This window comes from Elgaria multicarinata, chromosome 9 (assembly GCF_023053635.1).
Source record: "Elgaria multicarinata webbii isolate HBS135686 ecotype San Diego chromosome 9, rElgMul1.1.pri, whole genome shotgun sequence".
NCBI classification, from domain to species: Eukaryota; Metazoa; Chordata; class Lepidosauria; order Squamata; family Anguidae; genus Elgaria; species Elgaria multicarinata.
This window is the reverse complement of record NC_086179.1, coordinates 43,566,198-43,581,978: the sequence shown is the minus strand read 5'-3', so window position 1 is coordinate 43,581,978 and position 15,781 is coordinate 43,566,198. Positions and strand designations below refer to the sequence as shown.

Below are 15,781 nucleotides of genomic sequence, written 5' to 3'. Positions count from 1 at the left end.
CAGATTCTGTTTACTTATTGTAGTACCTAAAATCACTGAACTATATATAAGCAACTAGAATATATAGGCAGATGTTTTACACTACTGTTCAATGTACATAGAGCTTCATTTTGGGGTGGTGGGGAAAAACAGGAGAGGTGTTGTGAAATCTAGAGTCTAAATATGTTTCAGACGTAATGCAAGATTATTCTTTTTTACTAGTAGTTATATATGAAATATGTTAGAAAGGAACTGAGATACTCTCAATAGACTCTTTCTTTAAGACACTTCGTTGCATACAAGATTCTCACACATAGGACGTCAGAGCAAAGTGGTCATTAGGCCTTCATAGCATTGATGTTATCTTGATACTAAACCAGCTACTAATTTAGATGCAATAGGTGAGGACTATAAAAGAGCAACTCAGCACTAACTGAGTCTTCCAACAATTGTTCCCTCTCCACAATGAACTTCGGTTAAGGCTCAGACTTACAGTCTTGTTTCATTCCAAATGCAATACATCTCTGCAGTCTACAGTACTGACATCTGTTTCTGTGATGTTTGTTAATCACACAGTCTCTTGCTCCTCGGCATGAATATACTAAATTCTTTCGTATACTTCTTTTAAAGAATCCTTTGCAACCTTCACATGTCACTGCTCCATAATGGCGCCCTGGTGGCATAACAAAATACATTAATTAAGATATATTACTGCTATGTTTTATTAAATGTCACGAAAGAAAAGACACAATTCTGAGAAGTATTACTGAAATTGAAGTACTTTAAGCATTTAAAGACCAACCCCTTTTATGCTTAAATTGAAATAAGTCCTTTTACTTAGTTAATAATATAAGCATATACAACATCATACAAAGAAATAGTATTTGCACCAAATGCTAAGAAAATGTGCCAGCAAATAATGGGCTGAAAACAGAGTAGATCATCTACTGGGCCAATAGGCTAAATACAAAACATTGTAATAGTTGTGCAGGAATTCTACCCTAAAACTGCGAACAGGCAGGCTAGTCTAGCACAAATGTTCAGGATTAGCCCTTCATCAGGCAACGTTCAAATCTGATAATACCTATTTTGTAAAATGACCAGCCAGTAGAAAGATAACATTCTTATTCCAAAAAGCTTAGGGATATAAAGCAAACTATATATAGGAAAATATTATTACATTAAGTGGCACCCTGAATTCAATTTCCCAATCTCATTAATATCCACCCAACCTAGCAGCAGCAAACCACAAAAGAAGCCAGCCCACAAAGCCTTTGCTCAGTTAATGTTCCTTTCTATGGGAGCTATGCCAAGGAAGAAGTTAAAAGAATAGTTCGTGGTAGAAATATATGATTACTTTTATTTAGCCTGCTCTTTAATAGCAGCCTTTTGATCTAGCAAAGCTAAAGGAATTGTGCTAACTCACTACAGAAGCGAAATCTACAGATTCTATGGTTTGGACTTCATGCAAGCACATCAGTACAATTCCACCCCATCTCCGGTATGTTCAATCAATTATCTGGGTAGGGTTTTCATATCAACTTTACAAGAAGAATAACTAAAATTACTATGCTGGAGAGATGAGTTTCACTATTAATTACAAGTTCCACAAGAAGCAGAAGTATACTGCAAAACTTTCAAACCATTTGATGGACATGTCTATACAAGATTTTTATTCCAGGGTTGTCCCTCGGTTGTCTCTGAGCATCCACATGATGCACAGGGGATCCCGGGGGCAACCAGGGACAACGCCTCCAGTTGCCCAGTTGTCCCGATTTTGCCTGTGGTCCTTTTGAGTAAGCGTAGCACCAGAAACGGGCACAGTGCCATGGTGTGTGGCTCAGTACCCATCAAGTGAGGGGTTGGCAGGAATTTTGCCACCCCTGGGATGGCAGGGAGGGTGTTTGGGGGCTGATTTCAGGGGGGAAGTGTTTTTTTCTTACTTTTTTATTGGAGCAGGGCCTCACTCTTGCGTGATTGGCCCCACTGCTTCTCCCCCCAAAATGGCGGCCGCAACTTCCTCCCCGGAAATTGCGCACCGCATGTAATCAAGGGGGAGGATCTTGCGATCACTATATTGCAAGATCCTCCCCTCTTCCTCCCTCTACACCCTATGGTGTAGACATGCCCAGTATCTCATTCCTGGTACATCATAAATGGGTTTTACAATCTGAAGGCTTCAGTTCACTTATTCATGTTCATGTAACTGCAGCATTTTATCTAAAGAATGACTTTGCTTTGAACACCATTTCCTGATCATGGTAGCAGCCATCAAAAGGTCTGGTGGGGGAAGGGAGAAAACTCAGTCACTGTCTAAGTCTCTTCTATATAGCAATGTGCTGGTATAAATTTAAGTTAGATGCACTGAACAAACGGTCTTTTATTAAAATGCACCAGGGAAATTTGTTTGTAGACAACAGAACTGTTGTAAACCACCCAGAGAGCTTCGGCTATGGGGCAGTATATAAATGTAATAAATAATAATAATAATAAAAGCTGTGCTTGCTGTCCTGATATAAAAGTTTCTTTATTTTAAACGCATGGTGAGGCTAGTTCTAATTAGAGGTGAAAAAATTCCAATTAATTTTACAAAGTAGGACTACAGAGCAATTTACCTGATGCCTTGTCTCCACAAACAACACAGAGATCAAATACTTTATTTAGGGTCTGTTCTGCAGAAGAATTGTCTGTTAAAATCTGAAATAAGAATAAGAGTATTAATAATATTATTAATAATAATTTCATCTCTTGCTTTCACCAACCCCGTTACTTAAATTCACATGCATAAATTAAGAGCCTGATCCTCTTTCACAATGGTATAGCTGAAGTCCAGACAACAAAAAATTCAGAGGACGTTAAACTAATTCCCCACTTAATAAATTGAGTAGAAGAAATCTGCAACTGCCTGAGAGCCAGCACTTATAACTTGAGTTTATAAACATCAGTATTACTCAATACTATATTACACATCAGTATTATTTTCAACTATTTTCATTGCAGTGTGACAAAAGTTAAGATTCTGGGCAGGTTTGCACGTCACGCTAAGCCACCCTGCAAATAAGGCACAGGTGGTTGTTTTTTTCCGCAGAACAACCCATCGGGCTTGCCATGGCTTGTTCTTCTCATTCCCCCTCAGTCCAATGCTAGCTCCAGCACATCCCAGGTGCCTTTATGGCAGAACCTATCCTGTATCCTCATCCCAGCCCCCTCCCTGCTCCATTCACTGCCCCTTTTCATTGTTGTTGTTGTTTTTTAAAAAAGTGCCTCAAAATTATGCAAATGGGTTTGTAATTGTTTTGGAGGGGATCGGTCTTTCACAAGCGCACATTTACGGCTGTCTGATATGCGTAGTCTTGCCCGATCAATTTCCTTGTATGCTTCAGCTGTCAGACGGAACACTGAAGTGGAATAGATAACATACAAGGAAATTTACAAGATAAAGCTGCAAATATATGAATTTGTGCATAGTTGCAAAGGACCAGGGGAGAAATAATAGTAAAAGAAGGGACCAGTAATGCAATTCAGAAGCACAAAAATGCGGGAAATGGGGCAAATCTGAGACCAGTCTGGTAGAAGCTACAGTCTGTGACACCTATTCTGAGTCACATGGGAAGCTATAGAATCAGGCCCAGCCATGGGAGGTCAGAATTCAGCCCTTCCATTGGCTTACAAGCCTGGAGGGGATGAGACCCAGGAAACTGATGCAGCTTTCTTCCACAGCTGGGAGACTTGACATGATGGAGGTTCCTGCTTCTTAACCAAGGATGTCTTCCATGAGAACAGGGTAGCAAGAGGATGTTTGTGCAGGAGACAGTATTTTGAGAGTGTCTCCTTTGGTGCATTGTCGACTAAAGAGGGCAGTGCTGAGGTGCCCAGTGAAGTTCAGCATCCCTGCCAGGATCAAATGTCCAATAGTGCTCTTTGGAGCCCACCCCTCTATTTCAACGAGAGCAACTGGCAGTATACTTGGCTGGAAGCAATAGTTTGTTAACCTGGAATAATTATGATGATGATGATGATGATGTGCACTTATTTTGGGATTTATTCTGTGTGCTGAGCCCAGGGTTGACTGAGACTTTTGTTGTGATGCTCCTGAACTGATTATTTCAGGGAACTACGTTGTAATCTATTAATTGTGGATCTTTTGGGGGACTGTAAAGGCAGCTGCCTACTCAGGTGTTTTTTTAAACTGTCAGAGATATGTGCATATCCACTGAAGTTCAGTAATCACAGCAGTAACTATTCTGAAAAAAAGAAACATCGAAAGGAAGCCGGGAGTTAATCTCTCTCCTTTCTGGAGTAGCAGGAGACTTGGGGGAAATGTTGAAAAAGTGAAAGACACTGAAAAGTGTCAGTTCAACAAGTAAAAGAGAGAGGATCACATCACCAAGGAGGAGATATTGTTCCCCCTCCTTTTTTGGTGCACTTGCTCCTTTCACCTTTGACAGCTGAAACATACAAGGAAATTGACCAGGCAAAACTACACATGTGAGACATGTAAGTGCGCACTTGCACAATACTGACCAATAATAATAATAAATTACAACCCCATTGGCACATTTTTGAGGCACCAAAAAAATAAAAAAAATAAAAAGCCGGGGAATCAGTGACAGTCCTTCCAAAGTGCCATTAGTCATTGGCGAAGGAGACTGGAGTCGGCACTGGCAAGATCTCAAAGAATGGCCTGGGTTGGGGTTTTTTGCAGCTCTTGCCAAGCAGCAATGCAGCTGATCTCTGCAACCCACAATAAAATTGCTCTCCTGGGTCTGGCAACACGACAACCCACCATGGGCATGAACAACCCTACAAGCTGTTGGTTCTCAGCGTTTCTTGTTTGCAAAAAATAAGCCACCCCACAGAGAAGCACCTCCCTTATTTTCTTTAAGTACCTCCTCAACACTCAACTTTTCCAGGAAGCCTTTGGATCATTCTCCTAGTCACTATACTTCATAGTAACTAAGCCAAATGTTATGCCCCTGCTTACCCATGGCTTCATTCCTGGCTTCCTCTATTTTTTTCACTGTGCCTATTTTAGATACTAAGCATTTGGGGGAAGGACTTGTCATACTTGTTCTTTGTAAAACACTATGTACCTAGTTGGCGCTGTATAAATAAATAAATAAATAAATGCAGCAACTAATGGATTGTGTCCATGACATCACCAGTGATAAAACACAAACCCGTGTCTGCCAATACTGATGCTATTTCGTGATTTATTTTTTCAAGTTTAAACTTCTTTGGAGGTCAAGAACTCCCTCAATGTACCACACGGGCACAGGATCATTCATGTCACCCCATAAAAGGACAAAAAAGAGCCAGACACCTACAAAGCCACCCGTCTCCACTACATCAGTGCAGTATAATGGATAAGAATTTGAGACTAGACTTGGAGAAACGAAAGTTCAAATTATGAAACTCATTGGGTGATCTTGGGACTGTCATAATCTTTGACCAAGACTCGGACAGGTTACTCAAATGTGAGGGGGATAACTACCTATGACACTGTGAACTCCTTGGAAATAAGCACGTAATAGATAATTTGGCCTTTTTCCAAAGCAATGCCCTAGCATTTTGTGAACCTTTAAAAAGTTCTTAAAACATTTTTCGGTTTTAAAAAGTAGCACATAATTTACCATCTTATCCATATCAATCCATAACACACAGATAGGATATTGCACTACTGCTGATGGATCAGGATGGGAGGAATAATGTGTTAAGAGAAAAGTCTGGGTTTTTAAAAGTCATCTGAAGCACCATACCTGAATGTGTTGAGCAGATATATCTGGAGATGTAAAAAACAGCTGGTTGACCCCTGCAGCATCTGGAGTTGTTAGAAAAACCTTTCCTTGAGTAGCATCTTGTCTTGCAAGGATCACTTTGCTTGGGGTAGAACTATCATGATTTGTTAAAATGAATTGTTTGCCTGCTGCAGTCTGATCAAGTGCTGTAACGATCTGAATCTTCTGCCCTGTCTGCTGATCTGTAACAATCTGGTAACACATTTATCTCAAGCTGTTATAGCAGTTTAAAGCAGGTATTGTCTAACATAATTACAGAGTGATCAAGCATGACTGAAGAAAATGGAAATATATTAACTGCTTTCAGAAGACAAATATATAGATTCCACAAATCAGCATCCAAGCCAAAACTCTAGTGTTGTGCTCTCACAAGATTTATTCATCCAATATCTAAAGAATGGTGCTCAGTGAAAGATAAGGAGGCATTAGGAAGCGCTTATAACTACCACTTCTGCTGTTGGATGTGAGCACCTCAAAGTGAATAAGGGCAAAGAAGCGCTGCATTAGGTCAGATCCAAATCTAGTCATACTTCCAGTAGACTCATTAAAATCAATGGAGCTTATTCTATGATCATTGTCTCATTGATTTCAAAGGGTCTACTCTAAGTGCATCTAAATCTATATCCAAGTCATTGGTTCTAGTATAAGGAGTATTTCTTTTGTTGGCCACAAGGTTAGGCCTCAAAAAGGCTGCAATTACAATAAACATTATATAACCTGCTCTGAACCATAAGAATCTAAGAAGTGCTGTGCTGGATCAGACTGAGGGTCCATCTAGTTCAGCACTCGGTTTACACACAAGCTATAGGTTGCATTTGTATAAACCTTTTCCTAATAAATATTAAACATGCAGTTTAAGTATTCAAAGTGCTGAATGTACATTAAATGAAATTATTAAACTCAATCTGTCCTATTACATTAGTCCTCTGAAGGCAGAGGAAAATCACATTTAGACTAAATCCAGATATTTATGCCACTGTTCTTGGGTTATGGCCTGTATGCTGTACATATATACACTCAAAGCCAAGAAGCATTTCTGCACTTAAGTGTCTACTGCCATGTTCATGAGACAAGCATACAGGGCCTTATTGCTTGTGGATGCCTGCCTGCCTTTTTCTGGCAACCTTTGATTTAATTTGAAGCAAATATCCTACTTCTACTGCCGTTCTGAACTGGGCTCTCCCTTGTGGTCAAACTTTTCACTTCTACCCTTGGTAGATTATGATGTAACCTTGATAGCATAGGGTGCAGCACTTTGCAAGTCTCTCTCTCTTTTTTTAGATATATTAATTATTTTGCTTGGTACATTTTGTGTGTGCATATCTGGGATTAAACGCCATTAAAGAGAATGGTCTTATATCTGAGTAAAATTTTATCTATCTATCTTTAGGCTCCCTTTCAAGGCCAAAGCACTCCCAGGGTGGCTACATAAAAATAGGACAGGAATGCTCTGTAAATTGAATAAACATGCCAAATAGCACATTTTTAAATGTTAAGTTATAAATTATGTATTTTATGATATTAAAACAGTAAAATAAGTTTAGGCTTGGTAATGAAGTTGGTATTGCATATATTTCAATTTCCCCCAATTTTGGGGCTTTCCCTGGAGGGCCTCAAAATTTCTGGAAATTTTACACCTGATGTTCAGGAAACGCTTTTCAATTAGTTAAAGGAAGCATTTTAGACCCAACATACTTGTATCCGCTGTGGTAAGGAGAGGCTTGTATCAGCAGGGACAATCTGAATTCTTTGTGCTGTCCCATCCATTAATGTTTGTGTAACAGATCCTTGGGAATGTGCTATCTAGAACAAAAACAGACACACTAACCCACTAAATGACCAAAATTTGACCAATTTCTTCTATATCTTCCAAAGTGCCCTTGCTCTGAAGCAGCACTGGACAAACTAGTTCACAAAAAAGTTGAGTGTGAGAAGTGATTTTACTTAACAGAAGTTATTTCTACTTACAATAAGTATTATCTGAAGGTTGTCCTATACCTTCATTCTACATATTTATGCTTGCTGCAACTCTAGAAAATAATAACTGGTTGACTACAGTGCTTAAACAGTGAGTTGTTATTTAACATTGACTGAAATGTAATGTTTTCTAGTTGCTCAACCCACCTCACAAGAGATTAATCTGGATATCCATGAAATACAAAGCAACTAGTTTACTCACAAGCCATTTGGAATGTAACTTTGTAGAGAATCAGGCTAGGTGGAGCAAACTTTTTGAGCTGGATCCAATGATGTCACTGGATCAAGCAGAACAGGGAGGGGGGCAATTCCCCATCTCTCCCTGGACAACCCCCTGTGTTCACTCAAAATATGCTCTGGATTTTGGGAAACCCTCTGGAGAAGATTTTCAAACAGCACGGCAGGCTGCAGGGGAGGAGAGGGAGGGAGAAAGTCCCGCTGTTCTAGCAGACTTCTGCTATCACGATGTTGGATTTAACCCTGGGCAGTATCCAATCAGATTCTAGCACTAACATAAATTACAATGCACTAGTGTAACTGACTTCTAGTGCAATGCCAGTAGTATTAGCTGGTGCAATTGGTTTTCGAGGGAATCCCTTTGTGTCAGTTGTACTAGAGGTCTTTTACCCTAGTGCAACGTAATTTACATTAGAGTTAGTATCTGATAGGATACTGCCCTCTGTTTTCATGTGTATCCACATACAGGACTCACTGCTAGAAACAATCTGTGGCAATAAGTAACCATCACCCTGCCTTGCCCAAAAGAGGATAGCCATTATTTCACCATACCACAACATTTAATTGAGTTATCAAACAAAGTCACCATTATCTAGAATTTTCTGGATGCTAAGAATTTAACTTACTTATTTTAAAGCTTGATATTTGGAAGAAAATAACCAAACCAACACTACTGCTCCTACTCCTAACTTCTTATAGGATTAAATCAAACTCAGTTCCAAATTTAAAATATAAATTGAATACTTTGAATTCTTAGAGGCTGTAGATTTACATCCATAGGAACATAGGAAGCTCCCTTATACTGAGTCACAGAATCATAGAATACTAGAGTTGGTAGGGGCCTATAAGGCCCCTACCAACTCTAGTCCAACCCCCTGCATTGAGCAGAGTCCAACCCCCTGCTCAATGCAGGAATTCACCTTAAAGCATACCTGATTGGTGGCTGTTCAGCTGCATCTTGAATGCCACTAGTGTGGGAGAGGCCACAACCTCCATAGGTCATTGGTTCCATTGTCGTACAGCTCTAATAGTCAGGACCATGGGTCTATCAAGCCCAATATTGTCAACACTGGCTGGTAGTGGGTCTCCAGGGCTTCAGGCAGGAATATTTCCAGGCCTACCAGGAGATGCCAGGGATTGAACTTGGGACCTTTTGCATACAAAGGATATGCTCTACCACTGAGACACAGCACCTCCCCTCTCCTCCCCTTCAAGATGTTAAGAATAGAAATTACAAAGTGGAGAACAATTGCTAGAGATACTTTTATATAACCCATATATAAACTTATTGTACAATTTGTCTAAATATATACATATATATATAGAAGTACCTCCCCCATTTGCTGTTCAATGATTTGATGGGCCAGTTCCTCAATAGTTGCCATGATCTTGAGTCACCAATGTTTCCTGTTGATGAAAGAGAATTTTAAATGTTATACCGTAAAAGAGAAAACTAGACCAAAAATAAACAATGATAGTAAAGGTTTTATTAATGGTGCAGCAACTGTGCTCTGAGAATGCTGCCGAAATGTTGTTTGTTATATTTCAGAACTGTGTATTAATCCTATTTACAAGTTAGACCATTAGTGTCAAGCTAGCATGATTATTATGTTCTTATAGCTGCTTGCAAGGTTGATACATATAGGACAGCACCTTCAGAATTTTAGGGAGGACAGAAATATTGTCATTCTAGAAAATACTTTCCACTTTCTAGAAAGCATAGAATGCACTCTAGAAAGAATGTAGTTGCTAGTCTAGAAAAGCCCAAAAAAATGTAACCATGGCAAACCACATCAAGATCAAAATAGATGCTTTGAATGTCACGGGCAGAGATAAATAAGAAATATGATGTCCTGATTCTTGAATTCTACTGACATCACACTTTTAGAGCATTTATAACTTGCAGATCATAAGCACTTCTTGGGCAGAGAAAAGACTTCCAGATACTCATTGAGTTCCAGATACTCATCGCATGAAATGCTAACATTGCAAATCAATTTTAGGGGAAGCTGAAGACACAAGCTATTACAGGACAAAGCCAGAATAAAGCAAATTAAGGGAGGAATTTCTTTACAGTTAAAAAAAAATCCTATTGCAATTAAGGATATCTGTAGGTTAGCATTCTGCTTACCGCAGTTACAAATGTTACATTCCACTTCCTGTATGCATAATCACTTTTGGGAGACTCCTATGATTAAATAAAGAAAGATCATTTTAGCTGTAAAGATTTTATTGTAAAGGTTTACAGAATGAAAATGGATTTCTAATTTTCTATCTTTCAAAGAATTAACAGAATATCAATTATACAGGTAGATATTTAAATATGTGAATATCTTGTCAGTGACTGCTTTAAAATGTATTAATTCCTAATCCATAAATATATAAATCAACTTATTAAATATAAGGCAATTATCTGGAGAAAATGAAGAGCTTTTATCTGTACAAATGATGGCCTTTGTCCATCATTTGTACACGAACAGTACAATCTTATGAATGTTTATGCAGACATAAGCCCTATTGAGTTCAACAGGACTTTATCTGAAGTAAGTGGGTAGAGGTTTGCAGCGCCACCTTTAAAAAAACCCCAAACAAATTGGTGAGAAGATATGCATTTTTATATCAAGTTCGCACTGGTGAAACCTAGACTTTATTTAGCTGAAAGCAGCTGTTCCCTGGATTCTACAGTATATCTATACCCACCCATTCCTTTCCAGGATTTTGTTGAAAGCTAAAAGTGTTAAATGTTGTACTTGATTACCATTCCCAGTTAATAGACATTAACCACTGTGTGTGTGTGTATTTTAACTCTTTCAAAAATCATCTGGTCCTAATCTAGCAGTTGGATTATACTAAATATACTAAATTAGATAACTCTCTAGGGTAGGGGTGACAAATAGGGTAGAGGTGACAAATTGTGGCCCTCCAGATGTTTTGGCCTACATCTTCCATCAGCCCTAGCTAGCATAACCAATGGTGAGGAATGATGGCAGTTGTAGGCCAAAATATCAGAGGGGGGCATAACTTGCGCACCCCCGTGTCTATGGCGAGGTAAGCAGAAAAGAAATCTCCAGATGTTTTGGATTTCAACTCCCAGCATTCCTGATCATTGGCAATGCTGGCAGGGGTTTCTAGAGATCTACTTCCTGCTCAGCGCTGCTCTAGAACATCAGAAAAAAATCTGATGCAAACTGAAAATATTCTGCTGCATATTACCCTATACTAAGTAATTTGCATGTGAAAATTCTCTAATCCAAAATTATCCAGAAAATCCAAATTACTAGTATGGAAGAGACAATCCCAACAGAATATTCTGCTGCTATCTTTTGAAGATCTGCAAATCATACACCCCAATTACTCATGAGTAAGCATCTTAGTGCTTACTCAAGATTCAATCTAGGCAGGGTGGGAGCCAGCTGATCCGCTTAGATCAGAGATGGGGAAAGTGTGCCCCTCCAACTGTTGTTCAACTAAAATTCCCGTTAACCCCTACCACTGGTCATGCTGCCTGGGGCTGATGGGAACGGGCATCCAATAACATCTAGAGGGCCCCAGGTTTTCCACTGCTGACTTAGATGAAGGGCTGTAACCTATTGCTGGAGCCTTTGAGGCTAGCTAGGAAGAATTAAGCTGTCCCTTGATCACAAAGAGAGCTTTCTAAGAAGTTCAGCTTCTCTGCCCTACAACTATTAACAGTTTCTGATGCTTCTTTAAAACACACACACAAGAATCAGAATTGCAGCAACACAGATTATTGCCAGGAATGCCACTTTGCTGACATATTACAGGAACTGCTTCTATATAAAGGCAATTAAAAACACATCAAAATGCAGGAATATAATTAGGAGAATACTTAAGTATCAGGTAAACAGTTTTAAATATCAGGTTCAGCTTACTTCAGTGGGACTTGCATCAAGTTAAAAGCATGAGATTAGGATACACATGGTATACCAGTATTGGAATCTGCATACAATGATGAAATAACAGAACCTAGGTCACTTTTATTTAGATTACTATCAGCAGTTAACCTTTTTCTTCTTCAAATAACTGTTTCAGTATAGAAGACAAACCAAGACAGGACTGTGGGGTACAAACACAAAATGTAAAATCTGACACAGTTAGCGGATGAACAGACAGCCTTCCCATCTCTCCAGGATAGACACATGTTCAAGATCAGTTTCATTTTCAATTACAATTTGAACTGAAAATGGCAATTTAGAGATTGTTATCAACTTAAATCACCAGATGATGCTACTTTGAGCTTTAAGGAAAACTATAAGTGGGCAACCAATGCTACTGACAACCATAAAGAAGTTAAATAAGTTATAGGAGCTCTTTGGGATGGGGGCATTAGCTCAGTAAAACCACCTCAAGTTCTTTCTCCAACATTTTCAGTTAGAAGAGGCTAGAAAATAACTTCGCCTGAAATACTGATGGCTCACTACCAGTTAAAGTATATAGATAGCCCATCTTTCTGCCTCCAAGGTTGTTGGGTATTTTTTTACAAGAAAAGAAATTTAATATACAATAGATGGGAGCCAATGAAGTAGTTCTGTTGATAGAACGGCTTCCATCAACAGAATGGGGCAGGGGAGATTCCCCCTTCCTCTAAAGCATGCTGTGCATCTTCAAAATCTGCACTAGAGGATTGGGGGATCTTCGGGAGCAGATTTTGGGAGGGTGCAGGGAGGTGCAGGGAAGAGGAGAAAGTTCCATTGTACAAATGGAAGTTTGCCCACTAATATGTGCTTTTTTTAATAAGAAAGCAATGGTGACTGAAAAAGGTCCTATGCTCCAACAGCTGCAGTAGCACCAGTCTTGATCCAATTCACTAATCTAATTACTTTCAATAGAATTCTCTCTCTCTTAAACTTTAAGATCACAAAGAATAACTTCAACTGTAGTATTAGAAGCCTCAGGAAGCAACTTTTAGCTTACTGTTATTCAGTAATATGGAAGGTTATAAAAATATTTTAATGTTGTTCCATCTGCCTGGTAGTGTAAGCACATTAAAATAGATTGGAAATGGATGTAAAAGCAATATCTGCATATACAGGTGTTTTGTAGCTGGATTATTAGAAAAATTGAGGAAATTAGAATGTCAGTCTTGCTAGTCTAAAAAACATTATGCAGACTAAAAACAGGATACTATTAAGATCAGTTGGATTAAGATGAATTGCATCACAGTGTTGATGGATTATTGGAATGTTTTGTTAATAGAATGACTGAAATTGTCATTTATGTTTTGGTATATTTTTATACTGCGTATCAATTTTCTAAATAAAGTATTAAAACAAAGTAAAAAATAAAGTTTGTTATTTCCCATCTCTCTAATTTAATCTTTTAAGTAAACTGCAGCTTGTTTGCATGCAGTCTTTGAGCTCTTGATGCCATGAGATGGTTGAAAAGCTCAGTTGAGTTCCTATATCAAGAGGCAGAATCAAATAGTTAGAGGCCATAAATTTAAGAAACAGTGCATTCATTTATTTCCTTTCTACAACACCTCTTGGTGAGCCCCCAAGACATTTTAAAATGCAAATACTACAAAATCAGTTTTAAAATAACAGTATTAAAATAGGATTCATGAACACCAAGCATCTACTAAATGCATTTTCATGCAAGTTACAGTCATAGTACCATATAAGGCACTACTCTTATAAAACATTTCAATTCTCATTACAGAATTTTATTACAGCTTTTATACATGTGCATATGCAAATCAACTGCAATCTTCTAGTTCACTATTCATTTCCAAAAAAAGTCCACTTGCTTGCTTTCAAATGACAACTCTCCAACATTAAAGGGTGGTATTATTAATGCATAACAAGAAATATAGAAAAGTAGATTTAAGAGCTATATTTTAACAGCAAGTTATAAACAAAATTTATTTTCAATCAATTGCACCATCTGTCAATTGCATTTTAAGAATGGAAAATAGAGAGAACATCAAGGAAAACTTTTAATGTCGCTTTCTCAGTAGCAGTTACATCCTTTCCTTTCATTGTGACAAAATACCACATCCCAGAGTTTAGAGCAGCAAAAGGGAAAGTAATAACTAGAGGGCATGTACTGGAGTTTACTTTTTTATTCAAGAATAATTATCAGACCCACTGCGCATTAAAATAAACAGGAAGAAAGGGGAAGAAACATAACATAAGAAGAACCATGATGGATCAGAACAAAGCCCATCTATTCCAGCATTCTGTTCACCAATGATCTGCCTGATGGAGACCTACAAGTAAGGCATAAATGCAATACCATCTGCCTGAGAGTGTACCTCAACAACTCGTCGACATGATATACTGCCTCTGGTACTGGAGGCAGCATATAACCATCAAGTAGCCATTGGACAGCCTTATCTTTCATGAATTTATCTATGGTAGAGCACATGTTTTGCATTCACAAGGTCCCAGGTTCAATCCCCAGCACCTCCAGTTCTAGGTAAGGCAGCACTGGAAAAACTGCTGCCTGAAACCCTGGAGAGACGCTGCTGGTTAGTGTCAACAATATTAGGCTAGATGGAGCAATGGCCTACTCAGTATATGGCAGCTTCCTATGCTCCTGGTCTTTCTCATTAAAAACCGTATAAATGGCAAACTCAACTCTAGACTGTACCAGTAGATTGAGGGTGACGTTCACATGTTTGAATGCTCCTAGGCAAAAATACATTCTTATACATTAAAAACAAAACAAAACTCTAGCACGTCTATGTGCAAAGCCGTTGATGTTTTGGTATGGAGGCACATTCAATGTTACGGGAAGTGGTACAGTCCAGTCAGAGCTTCATCTGCAGTTTGCGAATAGTAACCCTCAGTCTAACCAAGCAGCAGAGACAGCCCGATACCGGAGCGAGGCCCGAGCCCGCTGTCACTCGGAAGCACAAAATGGCTGCTGCAGGAGCAGGCTGGGAACCTTCAACTCCTCCCACACGCCACAGCGGCGGCCGGGCTGGCTCCGGCTCCATCGCGCTCGTGTCCCCACGAAGCAAAGCACTGGGCCTGGAGAGAGGAGAGGAGCGGGCCCCGGGGCGCGGCCGGGATCCGGGGAGGGGAGACGCAAGCCTTTCCTGTGGGTGAAAGGTCAGGGGGGCGGCGGCGACAGGAGGAGCCGCTGCCGCTGCCACGAGCAGCACCCCACGAGGAGAGGTGCCCTCCCGCCGCTGCAAGGCACGGAATAGGCCGCGAGGAGGAGGCACCCTGCGGCGGCAGCGCCGGCCCGGGCCCGGGCGGGTGGGCGGCAGAGGCCTCGCAGAAGCTGAGGCGTCGCCGCCGCTTCGGCTCCCTCTTTCTCCATATCCCCGCCCTCTCTGCCTCTTACCTGACAGGCGCGGCGCAGTAATCGCTCCTGTGGGTTTATTCGTCGGTGCGGCTCCGGGAGGTCAGAGTTCGTGACCCCGCCCGCTGCGTTCGGTCGAGTCCCGTCTCGCGTGGCGTAACGCTCTGCCCTTCCCCTCCCCCTTCGCAGTCGTCGTCGCTGCTGCCGCCGCCACTAGCAACACGGCTGCGCTTGCGCAAAGTGAGCCCATGGCGGAGGCGGAGCGAATGTCACCGTGCCGGCGGGGAAGGAAAAGCAAAAGGAGAGAAGAGCCGCGCCTGGAGTAGTCATAGCTATTTGGGGCGGGGAGGGCAGTGTTGAGCGTGGACGTGGGGAAAGGTCCGCAGGAACAGCCGTGTGGATCTTTAACCAGAAGGTCAGGGTAAATTTCTTCTGCGCATGCTCACGGAAGGTCTTTTTCAAGCTCTGCAAAGAGTGCTGGGCCGATGGCTATTCAGCCGTCCCTAGGGTAGCCATTG

The 15,781-nt window shown here is 40.4% G+C and overlaps 1 protein-coding gene across 4 annotated transcripts in view; it reads right to left on the bottom strand.

Annotated features, from left to right (window-relative positions):
- The window catches only part of NR2C1 (nuclear receptor subfamily 2 group C member 1), a 37,063-nt gene extending 21,602 nt beyond the window's left edge, over positions 1-15,461 (bottom strand). Inside the window, exons 1-8 of one of the 4 annotated variants that reach the window (XM_063133765.1) lie at positions 15,306-15,461; positions 11,885-11,951; positions 10,123-10,179; positions 9,323-9,398; positions 7,473-7,580; positions 5,739-5,969; positions 2,595-2,676; positions 473-652 (exon numbers count right to left, since the gene is read on the bottom strand). In XM_063133765.1, the coding sequence (XP_062989835.1) occupies positions 473-652; positions 2,595-2,676; positions 5,739-5,969; positions 7,473-7,580; positions 9,323-9,376 (655 nt within the window). In that variant the 5' untranslated portion in view covers positions 9,377-9,398; positions 10,123-10,179; positions 11,885-11,951; positions 15,306-15,461. Of the gene's footprint in view, positions 1-472; positions 653-2,594; positions 2,677-5,738; positions 5,970-7,472; positions 7,601-9,322; positions 9,399-10,122; positions 10,180-11,884; positions 11,952-14,603; positions 15,005-15,305 lie in introns of those variants that run through there. The other 3 variants (XM_063133766.1, XM_063133767.1, XM_063133768.1) reach the window with 3 other exon arrangements.
- Between the last annotated feature and the right edge of the window lie 320 nt (positions 15,462-15,781).